Raw genomic sequence first — 24,573 nt, 5'->3', positions numbered from 1 at the left:
AGGAAAGTGTCGTCCCAGATTAGCCTATGCACACTACACAGGCTTATCTGGGGCGACACTTAACAAACATGCATTAAACCCCATTTTCACAGAGCATGGCTCAATTATATTACTTTGGTGCTCAATCCTCTAGTCAGCTCTATAACAATCATCGTTTTTAGAAAAATATGGTTAGTATGCTAAGACAGATGGACGTATATGTGAAACATTTTTCAGGATTAGATTCTCTGCAATATCATCAGATCATCATCAGAATTGTTTTTAATTGGTTTCATTACATGGTGGTAAGATGCATATGGGGACCCTTAGTCTTTTAGAGTGTGTTTTACTAACATAGCGTATATTTACGCAACTTTAGGTTTAAACACAGAATTTACGCCGAAAGTTAATTAATGCGTACGCCGTTTCACTAAAATGTGCTCAAAATTTACGCTGTGTGTAAGTTTTGTTTAGCCTGTCAGGTGCGCGCGGACGCGTAAGACAGTAATCGTCTGCAACAGTATCTACTGTAAAGCGAGACTATACGATTTTTTACATGTCTTAAATTGTAATATATTGAGATAAAATATGTTACAATAACACAGGTAGCTAGATAGATAGACTTTTATTTTCCTCCATTCATGAAGAGCATAACATATAATACAAGTAAGGAAGAACAATCGAGTATATACAAATACAAAGATAAAAAATGAAACAACTCAATACAGACATGAGATTATTTACAAAGATAAGTATAACATACTTAGATTATATATAAATGATAAATAATTGTTAATTCCTGTAATTCCTAAGGAAAATAATCACAATGAGATAAAAATAATTACCTTTTTTCAGTGTAACTTATTCGCCGAGGATATGTCTTAAAGGGAAAACGAAAATAAAGACGACATAATAGGCGAATATACTTAATATATGTCACAGGTTTTGCCTTCCATGGAAGACTGCTTTATAGTGTAAGGTACACTAACATAGATTGGATCGACATGTCAACATATGTGAAAAAAAGTGGCTCAGAGCGTCTAATAGGCAACAAAAATTTATACATTGAAGACGAATTTCATAACATGCAGCAAAGACAAATTATTGCCCTGAGCCAATTGTGACGAATGTATTTCATACATATTTTCCTACAATAACCGAAGCATTTGTCTTTTTACTTAGTGTTCGTGTGTAGTATGAATAGATATCGTTGCAGGAATTTAAAATAAACCGTTAAACTAAATTAAGATTCACATCGTACATGCATGATTTACATGCTGGCGAATTCGACTGCACAGCCTTTTTTGATTTCAGAATTAAATATCTGGTTTATTTAGCATTTTTCGACATATGTTCTTCTTAACTTTTATTTAATTTATATATAAAAATAAATGTTTAATAAGTTTCACATTTTATATTAATTTATAAATATTTAACAAGATCGTATATACCCGCTCTAAACAATCGTTACAATGGACGTGAAAACGAAGAAAAAGAAAACGAATTGGTCAAAAAACCAGTTTGAAACGCTCGTTTCCGAGTATGAAAACAAGTTTGACGTGCTCGAGGGTTATCTGTCCGTTTCCCTCACTGGTTCAGACAAATGAAAAGCCTGGGAAAGCGTTATGGAATGGACGCATAAGTGGTTGAACATGCAAAGCCAGCGACAGACGATACCTTTCAACGATTTCCTTTTTCGCTTATACCTCAGTCACAAATAGACACCGATCACCGTTCGATCAGCGGCCGATGTATTTTTCCGCTCATCGTGCTGTCGACCGGCCGATGATCGCACGGAAACCGGGACAATTTGTAGCATCGGGCGACGTCTCGCTTAATTTTAAGTCTCACTTAAATTTTTACCTGACGTCGGGCCAGGGAGGGAATCGAGTTGAGATCGAAACAAGATTGGAGGATCAACGTATGGGTATTGCCCGGCCATTGCCCGAAATCGGATTCATTAAACGTGTATCGGCAACAGTAAAGGTATTTCCCAGAGGCATATACATCGGCAGGCGACCATCTGAATGCCGGAGAGCCATGCCTGATGGACGCCGGACGATACTCGTTATGATACACGTACAATGAATCCGATGTCGGGCGCACGCAGGGCGATAATCGTTCGTTGAATATGAGCATCACTCTGGGAAAACAGGACTTAATGCAAGTTAAATATGAGCATCACTCTGGGAAAACAGGACTTAATGCAAATTAAATATGAGCATCACTCTGGGAAAACAGGACTTAATGCAAGTTAAATTTGAGCATCGCTGTGGTAAAAAAGGACTTAATGCAAGTTAAATATCAGCATCACTCTGGGAAAACAGGACTTAATGCACGTTAAATATGAGCATCTCTCTGGGAATACAGGACTTAACGCAAGTTAAATACGAGCATCGCTATGGGAAAACAGGACTTAATGCAAGTTAAATATGAGCATCACTCTGGGAAAACAGGACTTAATGCAAGTTAAATATGAGCATCTCTCTGGGAAAACAGGACTTAATGCAAGTTAAGTATGAGCATCGTTCTGGGAAAACAGGACTTAATGCAAGTTAAATATGAGCATCACTCTTGGGAAGCAGGACTTAATGCAAGTTAAATATGAGCATCTCTCTGTGAAAACAGGACTTAAAAGCAAGTTAAATATGAGCATCTCTCTGGGAAAACAGGACTAAAAGCAAGTTAAATATGTGCATGGCTCTGGGAAAACAGGACTTAAAGCAAGTTAAATATGAGCATCTCTCTGGGAAATCAGGCCTTAATGCAAGTTAAATATGAGCGTGGCTCTGGGAAAACAGGACTTAATGCAAGTTAAGTATGAGCATCTCTCTGGGAAAACAAGACTGAAAGCAAGTTAAATATGAGAATCACTCTGGGAAAACAGGACTTAATGCAAGTTAAATATGAGCATCTCTCTGGGAAATCAGGACTTAATGCAAATTAAATATGAGCATCACTCTGGGAAATCAGGACTTAATGCAAATTAAATATGAGCATCACTCTGGGAAAACAGGACTTAATGCAAGTTAAATATGAGCATCACTCTGGGAAAACAGGACTTAACGCAAGTTAAATATGAGCATCGCTATGGGAAAACAGGACTTAATGCAAGTTAAATATGAGCATCTCTCTGGGAAAACAGGACTTAATGCAAGTTAAATATGAGCATCACTCTGAGAAAACAGGACTTAATGCAAGTTAAATATGAGCATCTCTCTGGGAAATCAGGACTTAATGCAAGTTAAGTATGAACATCGTTCTGGGAAAACAGGACTTAATGCAAGTTAAATATGAGCATCACTCTGGGAAAACATGACTTAATGCAAGTTAAATATGAGCATCACTCTTGGAAAACAGGACTTAAAGCAAGTTAAATATGAGCATCACTCTGGGAAAACAGGACTTAATGCACGTTAAATATGAGCATCACTCTGGGAAAACAGGACTTAATGAAAGTTAAATATGAGCATCTCTCTGGGAAATCAGGACTTTATGCAAGTTAAGTATGAACATCGTTCTGGGAAAACAGGACTTAATGCAAGTTAAATATGAGCATCACTCTGGGAAAACAGGACTTAATGCAAGTTAAATATGAGCATCTCTCTGGGAAAACAGGACTTAATGCAAGTTAAATATGAGCATCACTCTGGGAAAACAGGACTTAATGCACGTTAAATATGAGCATCACTCTGGGAAAACAGGACTGAATGCAAGTTAAATATGAGCATCTCTCTGGGAAAACAGGACTTAATGCAAGTTAAATATGAGCATCACTCTGGGAAAGCAGGACTTAATGCACGTTAAATATGAGCTTCACTCTAGAAAAACAGGACTTAATGCAAGTTAAATATGAGCTTCTCTCCGGGAAAACAGGACTTAAAGCAAGTTAAATATGAGCATTTCTCTGGGAAATCAGGACTTAATGCAAATTAAATATGAGCATCACTCTGGGAAAACAGGACTTAATACAAGTTAAATATGAGCATCACTCTGGGAAAACAGGACTTAAAGCAAGTTAAATATGAGCATTTCTCTGGGAAAACAGGACTTAATGCAAGTTAAATATGAGCATTTCTCTGGGAAATCAGGACTTAATACAAGTTAAATATGAGCATCACTCTGGGAAAACAGGACTTAAAGCAAGTTAAATATGAGCATTTCTCTGGGAAAACAGGACTCAATGCAAGTTAAATATGAGCATCACTCTGGGAAAACAGGACTTAATACAAGTTAAATATGAGCATCTTTCTGGGAAAACAGGACTTAAAGCAAGTTAAATATGAGCATTTCTCTGGGAAAACAGGACTTAATGCAAGTTAAATATGAGCATTTCTCTGGGAAATCAGGACTTAATGCAAATTAAATATGAGCATCACTCTGGGAAAACATGACTTAACGCAAGTTAAATATGAGCATCACTCTGGGAAAACAGGACTTAATGCAAGTTAAATATGAGCATCTCTCAGGGAAATCAGGACTTAATGCAAGTTAAGTATGAACATCGTTCTGGGAAAACAGGACTTAATGCAAGTTAAATATGAACATCACTCTGGGAAAACAGGACTAAATGCAAGTTAAATATGAGCATCTCTCTGGGAAAACAGGACTTAATGCAAGTTAAATATGAGCATTTCTCTGGGAAATCAGGACTTAATGCAAGTTAAGTATGAGCATCGTTCTGGGAAAACAGGACTCAATGTAAGTTAAATATGAGCATCTCTCTGTGAAATCAGGACTTAAAGCAAGTTAAATATGAGCATCACTCTGGGAAAACAGGACTTAATGCAAGTTAAATATGAGAATCACTCTTGGGAAGCATGACTTAAAGCAAGTTAAATATGAGCATCACTATGGGAAAACAGGACTTAAAGCAAGTTAAATATGAGAATCACTCTGGGAAAACAGGACTTAATGCAAGTTAAATATGAGCATCTCTCTGGAAAAACATGACTTAAAGCAAGTTAAATATGAGCATCACTCTGAGAAAACATGACTTAAAGCAAGTTAAATATGAGCGTGGCTCTGGGAAAACAGGACTTTAAGCAAGTTAAATATGAGAATCACTCTGGGAAAACAGGACTTAAAGCAAGTTAAATATGAGCGTGGCTCTGGGAAAACAGGACTTAAAGCAAGTTAAATATGAGCATCACTCTGAGAAATCAGGACTTAATGCAAGTTAAATATGAGCGTGGCTCTGGGAAAACAGGACTTAATGCAAGTTAAATATGAGCATTTCTCTGGGAAAACAGGACTTAATGCAAGTTAAATATGAGCATCACTCTGGGAAAACAGGACTTAATGCAAGTTAAATATGAGCATCACTATGGGAAAACAGGACTTAATGCATGTTTAATATGAGCATCACTCTGGGAAAACAGGACTTAATGCAAGTTAAATATGAGCATTTCTCTGGGAAAACAGGACTTAACGCAAGTTAAATGTTAACATCGCTCTGGGAAAACAGGACTGAATGCAAGTTAAATATTAACTTCGCTTTGGGAAAACAGGACTTAAAGCAAGTTAAATATGAGCATTGTTCTCGGAAAACAGGACTTAATGCAAGTGCGTAACGTGTTGTTCCAGATATGCCTGTACATGCCTCACTTTAGCTATGAAAAGACTTTTTCTAAACAAAAATACCATTTAGCGGAAAGCTTTAAAAAGTGATAAGGTGATTCAGGGTATTCAGCCTGCAACTCAAGCTAATGCATCAGACAACACTTTTTGCCTAAAATAAGTTTTGTGTAGAAGTGGTCACAACCTTTAAACAAACAATTCCATTAAATTGGAAAGTGTCTTTCCTAAGCCTGTACGGACTACATTAAGCGCCATTTTCCCAAAGCAAGGCTTAGTAATGTCATCACCATTGCATGAGGTGTGCAAACTTCATTTCCAGGAATCCACACATGCCCGTGTTATTTGCCCTTGAACATTGTTACAAAGGGATGTGTCACATATGTCACAAACTTCTAATTTACTCATTGTATAGTTTAGCACTTGTATATGATGTTAACACCACAATAAAGACAGATGAATTGCCATAAAACACCTGGCAGTATTAAAATATTGTAAATTCTCATACACATTGTGTAAACGAACGTGTTCAGACATATATGCACTTTATTAAGCTTTAAGGGATGAACATGAAATTATTCCCACAAAATTACAAGTTTCTAAAAATATAATTATAATTTTTGCTGAAGGAAGAATCTTTCTTTTCTGGTTTACCAAATGTCAAACCAACTTTCTTAGAAAGCTTAATAACACTTAAAGACCAAAATTACATCAATACCGACATAATGAAGAATATATTGCCCATTGTTTTTCAGACCCATGCCCATCACAGACAGTCTTCATGGTTGTGCCTAAATTTCAGTCTGAGGAAATTTAAAAGCCCATGAACACTCAAAATCAACAAATATTTTGTACAATATTTAGAAAAATAAAGTTAAGACATGAACATACAATGTTCCTTAAAGCAATAGTCAAATTTTCAATGCTATATGTGGTCTGGTAACATAGATTTAACTAGATAAAAAATGCTCTTTTTTATTTTTTTGTGGGACAATATGTTCAATACATGTTCATGTACCAAGTAAGTGTTTGTGTGTCGTATTAATAGATATTGTTGCAGGAAATTAAAATGGAATATTTTGTGCCACAAACAATAAAATCGAGCATTTTGTATCTGCTTAAATCTATGTTAACCTACCAAATCTAGCTTTGAAATTTTGTCTATTCCTATAATGAACACTGATTTTTAGCTTGGCTGTTTTCGGAGAAAACCCGAGGTATTGTCATAGCCAGCTCATCGTCTGCCGTCTGGCATCTGCCATCCGCGTCGTACTAAAACCTTAACATTCGCTCTAAAATCAAAATGCTTCCATCTACAACTTTGAAACTTTGCATATAGCTGTACCTTATTACATTGTAATGAGTTCTACACACCACACCCATTTTTGGATGACTAGGTCAAAGGTCAACGTCACTGTGACCTCTAATATAAAACTTTAACATAGGCTCTAAAATCAAAGTGCTTCCACCTACAACTTTGAAACTTTATATGTAGATGCACCCTGATGAGTTCTACACGCCGCACCCATTTTTGGGGTCACTAGGTCAAACGTCAAGGTCACTGTGACCTCTAATGTTAAACTTTAACATAGGCTCTAAAATCAAAGTGCTTTTCTTCTGACAAGCTTGCATTTATTCAAAACTGCACCCACAGCCGAGCCTAATGGCACCCGCTATGTGGTGTTCTCAATGTTTATGGGTTTAATTTAACCCATTCATGCCTAGCGTCCTGAAAAAAGGACATTGCAAACGCTGTTTGCTTATATGAATTTCTTTATGAAATATTCTAAATATAGAAATAATATACTTGACACCCCTAATTTTGGAAATAAATTGATCCAATTTAGAAGGATGGCTAAGTCCACTGGGCATAAAAGGGTTAATTTCAGTTGATTTTGAGTATTTATGTTACTTTAAATTAGGAACAGGTCATCCAATGATCAGACAAAGACTGACCAGTCCAAATAAAGGTTTCATAATAAATCCTTAAAATGTGTTGTATGTGTTTTCGTGGAACAAATCCAAGACTTTTATTTGCCGCTTCCATTTTTAAAAGGGATCATGTGGACAAATGCATGAGGAAACTATTATGTGGAGACATTGAAGAAAATGCTTATTAATGCTGTATTTAGTTTAAAATTGATCATAATTATATCTGTTATAACTGGAGGAATTGTTCTGTGGAAATCATTTTCTTTGGGTAACGTTTTGACAGACAGTATCTGGAGAAAAATATCTTGTTATAAAACAAGCCTTTGTAGCAAAAGCTATATGATATGTGGGTTTTTGCTAAATAAGAGATATGAAGTAATGTTTGAAATACTTGGTGGAGGAAATAACTCTTGAATTTGATTGAGAAAGTTTACAGTAAAAAGCGATAAATTTGGACGCAGGTTTCATCATAGTTTTCAAAACGCATACAGATGGGTCTTTGTGTCTCATTTTACACTGAAATCGTGATAAATATAAATGTAATAGGCCCTTTAAAGTAGCACAGGTTTGCAATTTTTTGCTAGATTTATAATCCAAATAAAATTTCTCATTTCTAAGAACAAGGAGATATTGTAAGGTGTATGAACTGAGGTGTTGGAATTTACTGGATTTGAATCATCATTTGTCATTTGAAACAGGAAAAATAGGCACAAGCTAATAATTTATGTTCTTCAGCAGGTGTTTAAAGGCATCATTATACCAAATATATTATTTTATAGCTATGGTTACTAAGAACTAAGTGCTATTGTAAAATGTTAATATCTAGATTTTAATGGAATGGGAAGTGAAGGTTAAAATAAGCTGTAACATAAAACATTAATTGTTGCAGACGGAATTAACCCATATATGCCTAGCGTCTAGATAAAAGGCCTTGGCAAACAGCATAACTCCAGATGAGACGCTGCATGATGCGGCGTCTCATCACGGTCTGCACTGTTTGCTTAAAGGAATTTCTGTACGAAATATTCTAAATGTAGAAATAAATAATATTATACTAGACATCCCTAATTTTGGAAATAAATTGATCCAATTTAGAAGGATGGGAGAGTTCATTAGGCATTAAAATGGGTTAAATGATCAGTTGTTCATAATTAATATGTTTAATATTGTAATGGCACATTATAATAATACTTTTGGGAATAACACTCAATAATATAACAATAATGATAAATATTCATTTATCACAAAAAAGGTGCAATTAGATAAATAGATAAGGAAACAATTAAAAAAGACATAATTAAATTGACTGTTTTTACAATAACAGAAAAAACAAAACCTGACACAGCCCGTCAATCATGTATTTATTTTTGCAAAGATTAAACTTCAAACTTCATAAAGATTGACAGTGGAAATAATTGTATATGAATCTGAATTTGTATGTGCAGAAGGTAAATTTAAAGGCATTAAAATGTGAAACCACATAATGCAGTGTAAAAACACTAAGAAAGATGTTATGAATAAGAAGTTTTATATTTCAAGGTCATGATATCAGCCTTTGAAAATAAAATTTAAAAGAAGAAACACATATTAACAACAAAAGACGAGAATATGAGTTAGGATGTAATTACTCGCTACTGGCTACTACACTTTCCTCGATATTTCTTAATGGAAACAGATCAATTGAAACAGTTTCTTGCAAAAATGATGTCCATTTGGTGAGAGAAAATGTCTGAAGGTAATCGTTTGTGATGGGAGACAGTAAAAGTTGATCTAACTCTTTCAGTGCTGGAACCAAATTTTGAAGGCCTTGGCAAACATTTTAGCAGACGACAAATTTTCCAGCATGCAAAGGGCTAATGCTACTTATACTTCCTTGACAGCGGATGAATAATGGATCGGGACCCATCACCCTTTGCTATGGATAAGGACTTAGTGTAGCTGCATTAATGCACAGTGTGCTTAATGTGCAAGGACGTCAGCATTTATATGGAGATGTTTGATAGAAAAGGAGGTTAAATGTGTCTCGTTACGGAAAAACTGGGCTTAATGCATGTGTGAGAAGTGTTGTCCTAGAGCAGCCTGGTCAGTCCCATCTGGGACAACACTTTACACACATGTTTTAAGCCATGTTTTCACAGAGAGAGCAGCTCATACCTACATATCTGATAGAAAAGGAGATTAAATGATAAGCAGTTTTTTTTAAGTTTTGTTTTATTATTGCTTGAATATCAACTATATGTGTACAGTATTTTCTAATTTTTAGATGCAAAGAATTAAATTATTGGCTCACAGCACATAATGTTTTCATATCAATATAGGAAATATGTTATTGAATATTGTGGATAAACACTATTGTGATAGAGTTAAAGTTGAGATAAGTACTATTGTATTGGAAAAATCATCTTATTGCATACTTGGAATTGTTCACAACAGAAGGGTAATATGTGAATTAGAATCAGATGGTGATTTTTAACGCTGGCGTGATTTGTATGAAATTTGCATAATTTTTTCGTAGTAAACTATTAAAAGTATTTTCCTTTACACAGCATGAGATTTTACTGAAAGATGGACCAGATTTTAGTGACAGTGAGTTAAGAGGTGGTTTTTAAAGATGTGAACAAGGATGGTTTCTTTATGTGGGATGAACTAAAGAGAACAGTGATTGATTTATTTAATGTGTATTATTGAGTTAGAATAGCACTGACATTAGGATTAGATTGTTTGATGTGACCCTACAGGATTTTCTGTCACCACTTCTCTATTCTCTTTATGTCAGATAACATTTAAAGTGTTTGAATTTTAGTATCCGGTTAAACTAGTTGCTGCAATGTTGCTGATTAAGTCTACATAATGTCTATTAAATGCCCATTAAAATATGATGGAAATGTTTTGTGAGGAAAATATATTATGCTTTGAAATCTGTATTAAATTCACAATAAATGACATCAAATGAGTCCTTAATGACAATATTCTGAAGGACAAATTCATTAAGATATGTCCTTTTACTTCCCTAAACAAAAAAAGCTGACAATAATGATTGTAAATTGGCATTCCAAATAGTGCTTAAAGAGGCACATTGACTATATTAGTGATTAATATTTTAGATACACATCAAAGCAATTCATAGTACCACAATTGACACGTATTTTTCCAGTATTCAATAATGTATTGAGTGACTCAATATAGTGACTGTAACTATAGAAATACATATTAAATGTTTAAAACAAATGTTGTCACTTAGATGAAAAGTGAAATAAGCTACAGTTTTGTTGTCACTATAATGTGTATTCAGAAATTCATGCTTTATGCACTTTTTATTCTAAAAGAGTTCACTACTATAGCGATTTTTATTCAGTGCACGCTAAAAGCATCGTGATAACTCATGAATATTTTACTGAAAAACAAAACCCATTTGATGAGCAATTATTCATCTCATAAAAAAGATTATCCTAGGTTTCAAAGGAATATATAATACTTTAAATTAACCATCATACATTCCCTTTTAACTAGAATAAAAAAGTTCATAATTTTAATAGGTATAAAGGAACAATGAAGATTAAAAAAAATGTTATTGCATTGTGATAACTATATAGACTACTGTCTAATAATTTGATGAACAGTAGAAGTCAGTATTTGATGAACTGTAGAAGTAAACATTGATGTTGACATAAAATACTAGTTTGTATTTAATGGAAATTTGAAAATAGAACTTAAAGATATAAACATTAAAAGACATTTATTATATGTGAATTTACAAAACTTTAAACAAAACCATTCCTGGCTTTAAATTCATCTGTGCTTGATTTGGATTTAATACAAGCTGGATTTGTGCATAGACTATTTCCTGGTTTGTGGGAAAACCAAAATGTCGTCACGGTCCAAGTTCCAGATTCCGGAGATCAAACTTGAGCCTGTCGTGTCCCCAGATTACGGGCAGGAAAAGCCCGGATTCTTTAGAAGAGCCCGGTCTTACCATGGCTGGTCAAGGTCGTTTAAAAAGAGGTGAGTGAAGTGATCAACCTTGACACGGTGACCTTTCCCTACTGCCATAATTATAATTTATTGTAGAACTTGCATTCAAGGGTAGAACATAAAGTGCAAGCTCTTAATATTTCTCGACAAAGGCGGAGGGATATTGTTTTTGTGTTGTCGGTCAGTCTATATGCATTTATGTTATATTGAATATTAAATCTCCTTAAGTCCATTATTCATCAAAGTGTTCGAGCGATACCATTCACACATTTGTCCTTGTTCACGTCTGCATTGTTGTTGGCCCTAATAGATGCTTTAAATATGGTCTTTAATTGTTTAGAAAATCCTAATTTCTACAGGTATTCTATTGAACCTCGCATGCGTCAGGGTTATTAAGTGAGGTGACAAATGCCCATAACTCTTAGCTGCAATTTTGCAGAGTTATGCTGTTTTAGCACTTAAAATATGCATGTATAAGATTTTACATTCTGTAATATTGTTATATATGTAACCTCTTAATTTAGTTACAAAATTATATTCGTTTTAGGGATCATTATTTTAGTTCACTAACAGAAGATGGAATACTGAAAACGTATAGAAATTCCTCTGTATGAAATTTAGTGGATTAATAAAAAACAACTAATTCGTTGACACGTAATTTGTTGCATTTCAAATAAAAAGCAACTAATTCATTGATACGTAATTTCGTGGATTTCAAATTTTCAGAGAAGACTGACCGTCATTATAATTAATAACAATCAGAGTAATAACACAGCATAAAATGCTAATCTGTGTTGACATCAAGACGAATTGAGGTTAATGTGCACTGAAGCATGAAAGTGCTGATAATTGTCGATAAGAGCGATAAAGCGGAGAACTTGTGGGTCCCCACTCGCTAATTTGCCATCAATGTTGTATTGACAATATTTGCAATTCTCAGTGCAATCGGTCTTGACCTAGTAGTAACAATTGAGTAATAAGGTTCCCAAAATACACGTGTGAAAACCGTTATGTCTCTTTTAACTTTAATTGGCACTAATTGACATATGTGATAAATCTGCAAACTGTTAATTTGATGTTTGATATTTTATATAAACACAGTTGTTATTCATACTAAGTAATCATTAACATCGTAGTTCTTATCATACTAAGTAATCATAAACATCTTAGTTCAAACATAATAATTTACGTCGAATGGGTGGAAAATAACAACAACATTTTAAATTCGGAAATATTTTAATTAGTCAAGATATAGTGTAATGTGACCTACTGAAGTGAAGTAACTATTAAAAAAAAAACAAATATCTCGGATAAGTGACAAAAAAAGAAAATGTCGGAAATGACATTCAGAAATGACTGATTTCGAATTAAAAATGTATAAATAATCGTTGGCACTTGAATTCGTGGTTCAGCGGACCAATGAAATCCACAAAAATTTGTACCACACAAAATTTAATGATTTTACAGTATATGAAAAATAATTAAAACATGCAACAACTATTTACATAATGATTACATACAGTACAGCCAACGCGGAACAAACATATTTTGCGATCCGCGGCGGCAAGGGGCAATGAGTCGATGCCGAGTCGGCCGTTGAAGCCGCATCTGTATGCGGCGGCAAGTCGCATTTCGCCGTGAAGCTTCGCATTTGTCCACCGAGACATGCCGAGGCAAGCCGCGATCCGCGACATGACGCTGAGAAATCTAAAAGAACAATTATAGTAATATTTAAAATCATAATTATTTCATTGTGTGCGGATTCAAAATAGATAAACTAGTTAATAAAAAAGCATGCTGTTGTTTTGTTTTTAGTGATAACATTCCCTTTTGTAAAGGAATTGCTGTCATCTGGATAGAAATACTTATAATTTTAAAAGAATGCAAATTAAAAAAAATCAAATTTATAAAAACAAAATAAAGAAACAAAATACGATTATCACGGGCATGTATTAATAAAATTCCAATAATAATTTGCCATTGTCATTTTTAGAATCGGCTAAAGTACTTTAAGTTACTTTGTGTGCGTTTATTGCGCCATATGATCATTGTCTTTATATTAAACGATCAACAAACATATTTGTTTTGAGTTTAAATTTTACGACAACATGTATTAGCATTTAAGCATATTTAATGTGTCTGGCAAAATTAGTTTGTTTCCCGCCCGTAGTGTATGTATTTCACACATAAATGTCACGTAATTATGTTTTGGCACATACGTATGGTCAAGACTCCAGCAGTTGGTGGATTTATAATTATGCCCCCCTTCGAAGAAGAGGGGGTATATTGCTTTGCTCATGTCGGTCTGTCGGTCGGTCTGTTGGTCGGTCTGTCGGTCCGTCCACCAGGTGGTTGTCAGACGATAACTCAAGAACGCTTGGGCCTAGGATCATGAAACTTCATAGGTACATTGATCATGACACGCAGATGACCCCTATTGATTTTGAGGTCACTATATAACGTCAAAGATCAAGGTCACGGTGACCAGAAATAGTAAAATAGTTTTTGAATAATAACTCAAGAACGCATACACCTAGGATCATGAAACTTTATGGGTAGATTGATCATGACTTGCAGATGACCCCTATTGATTTTGAGGTCACTAGGTCAAAGGTCAAGGTCACGGTGACCCGAAATAGTAAAATGGTTTCCAGATGATAACTCAAGAACACATACGCCTAGGATCATGAAACTTCATAGGTAGATTGATCATGACTTGCAGATGACCCCTATTGATTTTGAGGTCACTAGGTCAAAGGTCAAGGTCACAGTGACCCGAAATAGTAAAATGATTTTTGGATGATAACTCAAGAACGGTTTTGCCTAGGATCATGACACTTCATAGGTACATTGATCGTGACTTGCAGATGACCCCTATTGATTTTTAGGTCACTAGGTCAAAGGTCAAGGTCACAGTGACAAAATCGTATTCACACAATGGCTGCCACTACAATGGACAGCCCATATGGGGGGCATGCATGTTTCATTGCATGTTGTTTTTGTTATTATATTTTAGCTGAGACAATTAACAGTTTGAAGCCACAACACTTAACACTTAATTGTTGTTTTGTTAATTATCAGCTTATTATAACTATTGCTTGACTATGCGTATATAAAGTAGTTTCATTGTGTTTATATTATACAGTTGATATCGCTAATCATTACCCGATAATCCCGTATATTCTAGTTTAAAAGCAAATTCCAGTAAATATATACAATAAAAGTGCTCAAGACCCACACACTTTTGCAATTATTCTTAAGTATCAAATACATTTTGGCATTTGTTAATATTTAAAGATGTGATGAAATAACGTCCAATCTGAGGTGTTTTTTTCCCCACTGAACACGCATAAATCGCCCGACATGATGTACATGTTTTTATACAATATAAAATACACCCAAACTTTCAATGCGACAATGTACATGTCTGCATAATTTTCGCGCGCTTTTTATGGAGACAAAGGATATTTTAGCACTGTTTATTTGACGCTAAAATTTGTTTATGTCGCATTAGCATTAACATTTGGAAGCGTGTTTCGGATTACAAATTTAATAAAGCCCATTTCAGAATCAAACGAAACATTAATATTGTGCGTTATTTATTCAACGATAATTTCTTTAAGCTGTATTACGTGCCATATCGCTTATTTAAACGTGAAAATAATAAATATGAAAGTAGCGTAAATCTAGGTTTCTATGCTACACAAATGTGCATGTATACATAGGTGTATATCTTGTTTTTACTCAATCCGCCGCGTACATATGCGGCGGATTTACTCCGCGAAAGTACACGAGGTTAAAACAGACTCGATGTTGTTGCGCGGATTGGTGCCGAGTGCCTCGGCGATACGCGGCGTTAACACTCGACACGGCCGCTGCGTACTAAATTTCTGGCCGTGGCATAGCCGCGGATTATGTTTGTTCCGCGTTGGCTGTACTGTAATATGATGAATATATTATAATTTCATTGAACACATTATCTTTTTCACAGTTTCTGAGCAAAAATATTGATACAATTATGTTAGCTTATTGTGAAAATTCATTTATATCTTGTCCATACATTGGGATTGACAACACCAAATCAATTTTTCTCACCAAGACTGTCATATAGTTATGAACTCACAACATGATATTTAAACACTCAATTAGTTCCTGCAGTGATTTAACCATACAGCAATGATGTACTTTACAAGCATCATATTTGTACTTATGAACTCAGTGAATAATTGTGTCTGGGAAAAGGGGGTCTTAATTGTCATGAGTGCTCACTGCACAGGCTCATCTGGGGTGTCACTTTGCTTAACCCTTTGCATGCTGTGAAATTTGTCGTCTGCTAAAATGTCGTCTGCTTAATTAAAAAAATTAGCATTTTCTTCGATTGTTTTCAAAGAATACTATCAGAATAGCAAACAGTTTGGATCCTGATGAGACGCCACGTTCTGTGGCGTCTCATCTGGATCCAAACTGTTTGTAAAAATTCGGTTCCCGCACTGAAAGGGTTAACCCTTTCCCACTCAGAAGCAAACTGAAAATGGCTATGTGCTAACAGCATAAAACCAGAACAGCCTGCGAGTAACTCGCAGTCTATTCAGGTTTTATGCTGTTTGCTTAACTCATCAGTATCTTAGGGTTGGAAATTAAGCATTTCAGACTTGTATATTATGTAAGAACGAACTTTTAATTTGATTTTGAAAAGGACTTCAAATGTGTCGAAGTGCATTTCTGAGTGGTAAAGGGTCTTTCAGTGCTGGAACCGAATTTTGAAGGCCTTTGCAAACAGTTTGAATCCAGATGAGACGACACAGAACGTGGCGTCTCATCAGGATCCAAACTGTTTGCTATTCTGATAGTATTCTTTGAAAAAAATGAAGAAAATGCTAATTTTAGAAATTCAGCAGAAGACATTTTAGCAGACGACAAATTTCCCAGCATGCAAAGGGATAATAATCTCTGTTTTTTTAGAGGGAGGCTCAGTTATATAAGAGCTGAATATTGCAAGACTTAGTGCATGTTAACCCTTTACAACTTACTATTTTGACTATTTTGACGCATTTGTAGTCCCTGAGAAAGTGACATTAAATTAAATAGCTTTCTTACTAGATTCAAGTTTTATAGGCTTAATTTCCAATCCTTGAATACTGATGAGCAGAAAACAGCATATAACCAGAACTAAGGGTTGGAAATAAAGCTTTTAAAATTTGAATATAGTAAGAAAGGTCTTAAATTGAATATATCACTTTCTATAGGACTACAAATGTGTAAAAATACGTAAATAAGTGGTAAAGAGTTAAAAGCTTTCATCGATTGTTAACAGAATTTAGCTTACCCAGATGTTTGCAAGAATCTGCATTAACAAAAATGATCAATGTTTTTCTTTGATGGGTGGGATTTTTATTCTAAAAGTCATACAGTACACTCCACGCGTTTTCCCCAATTTCCCTCCATACTCCGCGGGTTTCGACCTGGAGGGAGATAAAGAAAATCCAGCTATACGCGGCGTTTGCATGATTTTGGACGCGGCGGTTAACGATCGGCAAAACTGATAAGCCGACGCGGAGGCCCTCGGCGTTGGCAACGCGGGGGGAAAATCCGCGTTTTACGAGATAACGATCAATTTAATTTTGTTTGACTTCCTGATTACATTTATTTGTACATGTAGTATAATATTAACAATTAAAAAAAACAACCAAGATAGATCGATCCCGACGTGGTTGTAGAAGTAGTTGTTGTTGTATAGAAAACTCGTTGATTTACGACACACAAAACGTCGTATTTTAACTAATACTTACCAATTAATATAAACACAGTTTGCAACATTGTTTTTATTTTGATAATTTAATCCAAAGTTTTCATGTTAGCAGGTGATTTTCTATACTGAACATGTATACAAATGACCAAGGACCCTAAAAATCTCGCAAATCTGTGTGAATTGACAGTTTGACGTAATCAAAGAAAAGCCGCTTCCTGTCTAAAGGCATAACTTACTCAAGTAAACACGTTCAACGAATGCATAAGGAATGGTTTTAATTGTCGGAACAAAGTCAATTCTCTGCTCGCCAATGCATTGATTTTCTCTTTGTTTGTAGGTTATTCCATTGATTGCTAAAAGGTTGTAACTATTGAGTTGATAATTGCATTTAATATTCACAATTGTATTCTTGTTGCGTCGACATTCTAAACAATGTTTACCAGTAATTATGGACCAAATCGGCAGAGTGACATTCACACATGTTAATCCCTTTTGTCAAAACACCGCAGACAGCAGTCTACACAATAGGTAGTAGACAAGCTTTGCGTGTTTTCATAAGGTCAAACACTTAAAATCCAGTTCCGCCCAGATGTCTTCTGTAATCAGTTTACAGTACAATTAGTGTTAAAATAATTACTCTACTAAAATACCGTATCGATAAAGATTCGGCGTGTTCGATTTGAAATTATTTTAGAGGAAATATCAACTTATTCGAGATATAATTTCATTAATAAATACCAAAGAAACTTTTAACCGAAATCAACAATGTTCTCTGCGCTACAAAGTTTTATAAAAAAAATCAATACACGCACGCTTTGCAGGAGTATACATGGTACCTTGACCTTGTACATTGCAGCATAATTTTTGCGCGCTTTTGTCGGGAAATATACATGAGGACTGTATATTGGAAGCATTTGTAAACGTCGTTTTAACAATTAAAAATCGTAGTGTGTTTCGGATTACTTATTATTATTCTCATTTGGAAATTTTACGGAACATTTATTCTTGTGTCATATGTGTTGATTTAAATATTAATTTGTCAAATGTATTATATTAGACTAATTCATATTGTAGACGTACCTGTGAATTAAAAAACATAATTTTTATATGTATTAATTTTCTATACAATCACTTTTTTATACATGTACTACAGTACTTAAACAATTTATTATAACAATGTTTTTATTTTTTGGCATGCCCAGTAGCACACTGCTAACGCGGCGTTGCGCGGTGATCACTGATAAGAACGGAAAGTGTCTGCATTTACCGACTAGCCTAAAGTAATACACGCCGCGGGAATAAGCGAACGCGGCGTAACGCCGAGCGTTTTCTCGAGTTCACCTCGCTCTTCCAACGCCGCGTGAACACTCGCTAGCAGAAAAAAACCCGCGGAGGGAGCGCGTTTTTGGGGAAAACGCGTGGAGTGTACTGTAGCTTAGCGCAGTTTTTATGTTGTTGAATTGCATGATCAGGCACTTTTTTCAAACCTTTCCATTAACAACACTTTCATCTTCAATTTATGACTGATTTGGTGTTATTATAAGCTTTGCATTAAAATAAAATAAAGATTTGCAGATAATCAATCAGAGCAATATTTTAATTGGCTCCACTCTGTGAAGTTAATTGTATTTGGATTGTGTTTATTGCCCTGGATCGAATGATTGGGGGTTTATTGTTTTTGGCCTGTCTGTCTGTCTGTCATTGTATGTGTCACAAAACTTTAACCTTGGTCATAACTTTTGCAATATCAATGATAGCAACTTAATATTTGGCATGCATGTGTATCTCATGGAGCTGCACATTTTGAGTGGTGAAAGGTCAAGGTCAAAGTCATCCTTCAAGGTCAGAGGGCAAACAAAAATTCAAAGCTGCGCTTTAGGGGGCATTGTGTTTCTGACAAACACATCTCTTGTTTGAGAATTTTTAAAATTAAATGTTAGGAAAATATTATTTTTTTCCATAGAAATATCAAGGAGTTTTTAGTTGGAATGATAGAATGATAAATCACAATTTTGCGCGCAACCCACACAAGGTGGTCACGCTTAAGCATGGTTTCCTTAATTCAGTGGTTGGATCCCCACTCTCAGGGAGCCTGCTAGACCAGTCTTATCTAAAGACCCAAGCACTGGTTATACCCTTAAGTACTGGTTAGACATTGATACAGACTCAAGAGTGTCTCAATAAGTTAAACAGGAAGGTTAAATTAGAAGCAAAGTTGAAATTGCTGTATGCAACCAGCATAAAACCAGAACAGCCTGCATGTAACCTGCTGTTGGAACCAGAACAGCCTGCATGTAACCTGCTGTTGGCTGCTCATCAGTGTCTTTAGATTGGAAATGAAGGCTTTAAAAGAGAACTGAGAAAGAAAGGTCGTAATTCAATTTGATTTTCTAAGGCACTGTAACAAACGTGTCAAAATGCATATGTTAGCAGTAAAGGGTGAAGGCATTTGCTGCAATCAATCTCAAAGAATAAGTTCTAAACCAAACCCAATGAGAGGAAAGAACGTAACATAATAATGTACTGCACAACTACAAACTGGCTCTTACAAAATGGATTGTAATAATTTTCTCAGAGAACTACTTTCAGCACTCAAGCAAGCACTGGCAATTTGTATCAAGTGACCGTTGGTGATTTCCTTCTTTTTTTCCCAGTAGGTTACCTAAACAATCTCGGACCTTAGTTGGGAATAGATGTGAAACAGTGGGATATCTGGCGCGGAGATAATTGAAAATGCATTTCTGGCCAAAGAAAATGGCGTGGGCAATATGCGAGATAGATAATTACTCTTCTACTCTTCTGAGCACTGACCTGTCATTGGTATGTCTGGCATTTAATGCTGACGATTCTTTATTGATGACAATTTGACCTGTCATTTTTGTGGCTGGCATCGCTGATGATTCTTTATTGATGACAATACGATGGTGACAATATTTAGGCTCTTTTTTTGCAGCCCGAAGACAATCCTCGTCCTATTTCGTTCTTACAAATCTAAAATACAACTAAGAATTCAAAAGTTAAAATTAGAAGAAGAATATGGGTCTGGTTCAAAGCTCAAAACATGGTTCTTAGCAAAACGTGAATTTGTATACAACCTGACAGAAATTTAAAATAATACTAAGACTAACAGGTTCATGTTCAAATCAGGTCCTTAGGACAAAAGCCAAGGTCATAATTCAGGGTCAAGTTAAACATTAAAAATCAAATGAGACTTCTTTAAATCTCTTGCTCAAAAAGTCAGAGTTGTATCTTTGTGACAATTGAGCTCTTGTTTAAGTGTAATAATACTAAAAGATTTTATGTCTTCAGATCATTATAAGAAAAAAAAATCTATGTTGAATACTTTTCCATGTAAATAGAACAGTTACTGTAAATAAGTACTAGAACAATAATTTTTCGGTGTAGCTGTTTGACCCAACTTTTCTCCTTAGCTTACCTAAATTTTGTAAGTGTTCAATGATATTCGAATACAAATTTCCCGCCAGTAGGCCAGAAACCTTTTGAAAGAGAAAACATGAAATCTACAAACATCTATCACATTTACATTAATAGGTATTTCAATAGACTTCCTATTTTTGTGAAATGGAAATGAAAAGGGAATGAAAAGGAATACTCTAGTGTGCAACGATTTAGAATCGTGTTCAGAACAATTTGATATCTAATGAAAAGGCTTAAGGGTAGAACAGTTTCACACTCCACTCTTGACATCAGTACAGTTTGTGTGCCCCTTTATATAAAGAAGATTGTCAGCGCAAGAAGATTTGAACTTAAAGGCAATTTTATTAGCTCGGCTGTTTTCTGAGACACCTGAGATATTGTCATAGCTAGCTCGTCGTCCGCCGTACGCGTCGTTCTAAAATCTTGACATTTTGCTCTAAAAACAAAGTGATTCCACCTACAACTTTGAAACTTCATATGTAGATACACCTTGATGTTTTACACGCCACACCCATTTTGGGGTCACTAGGTCATTAAGGTCAAGGTCAATGTGACCTCTAAAAAAATAATAAAAAATTCCAGCAAGCTTTCATTTATTTACCAGGTTTTCCGAAGGAAAAAACTGGTTATTAGATTGGCGAATGCGGGCGGGCTGGCTGGCTGGCTGGCTGCTGGCTGGTGGGCTGGCGGGCGGGCGGAACAAGCTTGTCCGGGCCATAACTTTGTCGTTCATTGTGAGATTTTAAAATCATTTGGCACATTTGTTAACCATCATTAGACGGTGTGTCGCGCGAAAAAATTACGTCAATATCTCCAAGGTCAAGGTCACACTTTGAGTTCAAAGGTAAAAAATAGCCATAAATGAGCTTGTCTGGGCTATAACTATGTCATTCATTATGAGATTTTAAAATCATTTGGCACATTTGTTCACCATCATGGGACGGTGTGTCACACGAAAGAATCACGTCAATATCTCCAATGTCAAGGTCGCCACGACTAAAAATAGATTTATTTTAAAACAAACTTACAAAGGGGGGTAATTTTGTTTGTTCATTTCAAAAGATCAGTTTGAGTTGTCTCCCTTTATCATATTTTTTTTCACAATGAAAACCTGGTTTTGTGACAATTTTGTCCCTTGTTCAAAACTGCACCCCTAGCCAAGCGTGGCACCAGTTATCTGGTGCTACTGTTATATTTGGTAATTACTACCACATTGCATTCTGTGCACTAGTATATTTTAGATCATAATAAATATTGTTGTTCCCTATCCTGATATTTTGCCGTCTTTCCAGCAATGGCTTCCTAATTAATACCTCACTTTAATGCACTGCATTTCATCTGGCATTGGTATCAAGGTCAGTTTGCAGTCAGTAAAAGAAACCTTATATAAACGCTATCTTGTTAGCTAACGATGTGAACTTTTATTTTGACCAGAGATATCTTAAATGAAGATATTTTGTAATATTATTGTGGTATGGCAATACAAGATTCACAATGTGTTTTCAACAATTCCATGATAAGTACTAGTTTTGATCAATTTAACATAGAGAATAATAGGTTAGTGTTGATTATAGATCAGGTTTATCATGCGAGGCTTAGATAACAAAAAGCACAAGCCTTGGCGAGTCCTTTTTCGTTTTCGTGCCAAGCATGATAAACCTGATCTATAATCAACACTAATCTATTATTAGTCCCTAACCGGTTTCACCGGAGGGGACTTATGGTTTGCGCTCCGTCTGTCAGTCCGTCCGTCAGATCGTCCGTCCGTCACACTTTTCTGGGTCCTGTGATAACTTTCATGAAACTTGGAACATGGATAGATGGCAATATGGACATTATGCACGTCATTTCATTTTGTTCCTACGTCTAAAATTCTGGTTGCTATGGCAACAAATAGACTAGAAATACTGCTGAAAATGGTGGTTTTCTGGATCCTGCGATAACTTTAAAAGTTCTTAATATTTTTTCACGAAACTTGGAACATGGATAGATGGCAATATGGACATTATGCATGTCATTTAATTTTGTTCCTACGTCAAAAATTATGGTTGCTATGGTAACAAATATATATTTTTTTAAATCTGAAAATGTTGGAATTTCTGACAATGGTGGAGCTGGTAGGGGACTTATATTGCTTTACAATAGTCTTGTTCTATATATCCCACTTTTTATTCAGTGAACCTTTTTATTTAAACAAAATTAGTTTTCATGAGTGTTTGTCGTACTTTGATAATGACTGTAGTGTAACCAAGGTCAGTTTATTACTCCGTGTTCAAAAATAACCGCTGATCAAATAATCATTTTTTTTTTAATCAGAATATCGTTCTGTGACAAAGAGTCGTGAGTTATTAATTACAATTTTATTCATATTGAATTGCAAATCTAAAAGTTTTATACCATCAATATAACATTTAGTTGTTATATACAAGGAACTACATTTGTTTACCACGTACCCTAACAACATAGCACGTGCCGTTGATTATAGCAATAAACGGGTCTTTTATCAACCGAATTCGCCGTGAAAGTGGGATAAAAGAACTATTCCACTTTATTGGCCAATTTATTAAGCATAAGTGTGAAATTGATTCACAATACTCAGTTAAACTAAAACAGGTCTGTTCGAAGAACGCGCATGTTAATATGCATGTATGATTGGCCGGTTGACTTATATATGTTTTTGATTTCATGTCCATTCTTCTTGTGTAATTTCTGTTCTGTATCTAAAGATATATGATCAATAAAATCTAATAATGCAAAATGAGCCACAAAATCAAGCGCAACACTACATAATTGATTTGTGTGTCATGCAGCTTAAAGAACCGTGCAGAAAAAGGAATTTGCTATCTTTGATCTCATTGATGAAGATCATTCAATCCTTTGCATGCTGGGAAATTTGTCGTCTGCTAAAATGCCGTCTGCTGAATTTCTACAATTAGCATTTCTTCGATGTTTTTTTTCAAAAAATACTATCAGAATAGCAAACAGTTTGGATCCAGATGAGACGCCATGTTCTGTGGCGTCTCATCTGGATCCAAACTGTTTGCAAAGGCCTTTAAAATTCAGTTCCCGCACTGAAAGGGTTAAAAGCTATTTCTTGTTCAACTGAAAGGGTTAAAAGATATTTCTTGTTCATGTTATTGGACTATCATTTTTGATAAGAAAAAAAAAGACAAAATGCATTTTTTTTATAAATATTTGTTTCTTGATTTTATTGAAAACAGCAACATAAATTTGGTATAATATGTGCAGACTGCAGACTGGCCCAGGCATATACTCCGACTGGTTAAAGGTTACATGAAGCTTAATGACTATTCCTGGATTCAGAAAAAGTTCTCATAATACTCTCTATGGTATATCCCTTTCCCCCATAAGGAGCAAAGTGAAAATGGCTTTTGCAACCAGCATAAAACCAGAACTGCCTGCGAGTGACTGCGACTGTTCAGGTTTTATGCTGTTTGCTGCACATCAGTAACTTAAGGGTTGCAAATGAAGCCTTTAAAACTTGAACCCAGTAATAAAGGTCTGTAATTAAATTTATCTTTATATAGGACTACAAATGCGTACAATTGTGTATCTTAAGGTGGTATAGGGTTAATTGCTGTTTCCTTAAGAAAAAAGTCCTCATATGTTCTGCATGGTATATGCGAGACCTGACTCAGTCTTTGATTGCGATAAGTAGTAATTCTATTAGGGTTACTGAGAGAGCATTAACATGCTACTCTAATGGCTTCTGGGTAGTAGTAAATGTCTTTACAAACAATTAATCTGTCTAAAATGTCCGAAGTCTACATTACTAAGGATTGCTTTAAGGGTAGGAAAAGTAAAATATGTCGGCTTCTGATACAACATTAATGTGCAATATGCTACTAAATTGGCAAAGGAATAAAATAACTTCTTTCAGTTGTCACAATTGGCTTTGACCTTCC

The 24,573-nt window shown here is 35.1% G+C and overlaps 1 protein-coding gene across 6 annotated transcripts in view; it reads left to right on the top strand.

Annotated features, from left to right (window-relative positions):
- Positions 1-24,573, top strand: part of LOC127881066 (rap1 GTPase-activating protein 1-like) — a 218,588-nt gene that overhangs the window by 97,868 nt on the left and 96,147 nt on the right. Inside the window, exon 1 of one of the 6 annotated variants that reach the window (XM_052428683.1) lies at positions 11,088-11,490. The exons of the other annotated variants lie outside the window; for them this stretch is intronic. Within the exon in view, the coding sequence (XP_052284643.1) occupies positions 11,354-11,490 (137 nt within the window). The 5' untranslated portion in view covers positions 11,088-11,353. Of the gene's footprint in view, positions 1-11,087; positions 11,491-24,573 lie in introns of those variants that run through there. 6 annotated transcript variants of the gene reach the window in all.

Source organism: Dreissena polymorpha, chromosome 5 (genome assembly GCF_020536995.1).
Source record: "Dreissena polymorpha isolate Duluth1 chromosome 5, UMN_Dpol_1.0, whole genome shotgun sequence".
Classification (NCBI taxonomy): domain Eukaryota; kingdom Metazoa; phylum Mollusca; class Bivalvia; order Myida; family Dreissenidae; genus Dreissena; species Dreissena polymorpha.
The sequence above is the reverse complement of the archived record's forward strand: the minus strand, read 5'-3'. Positions and strand labels throughout refer to the sequence as shown.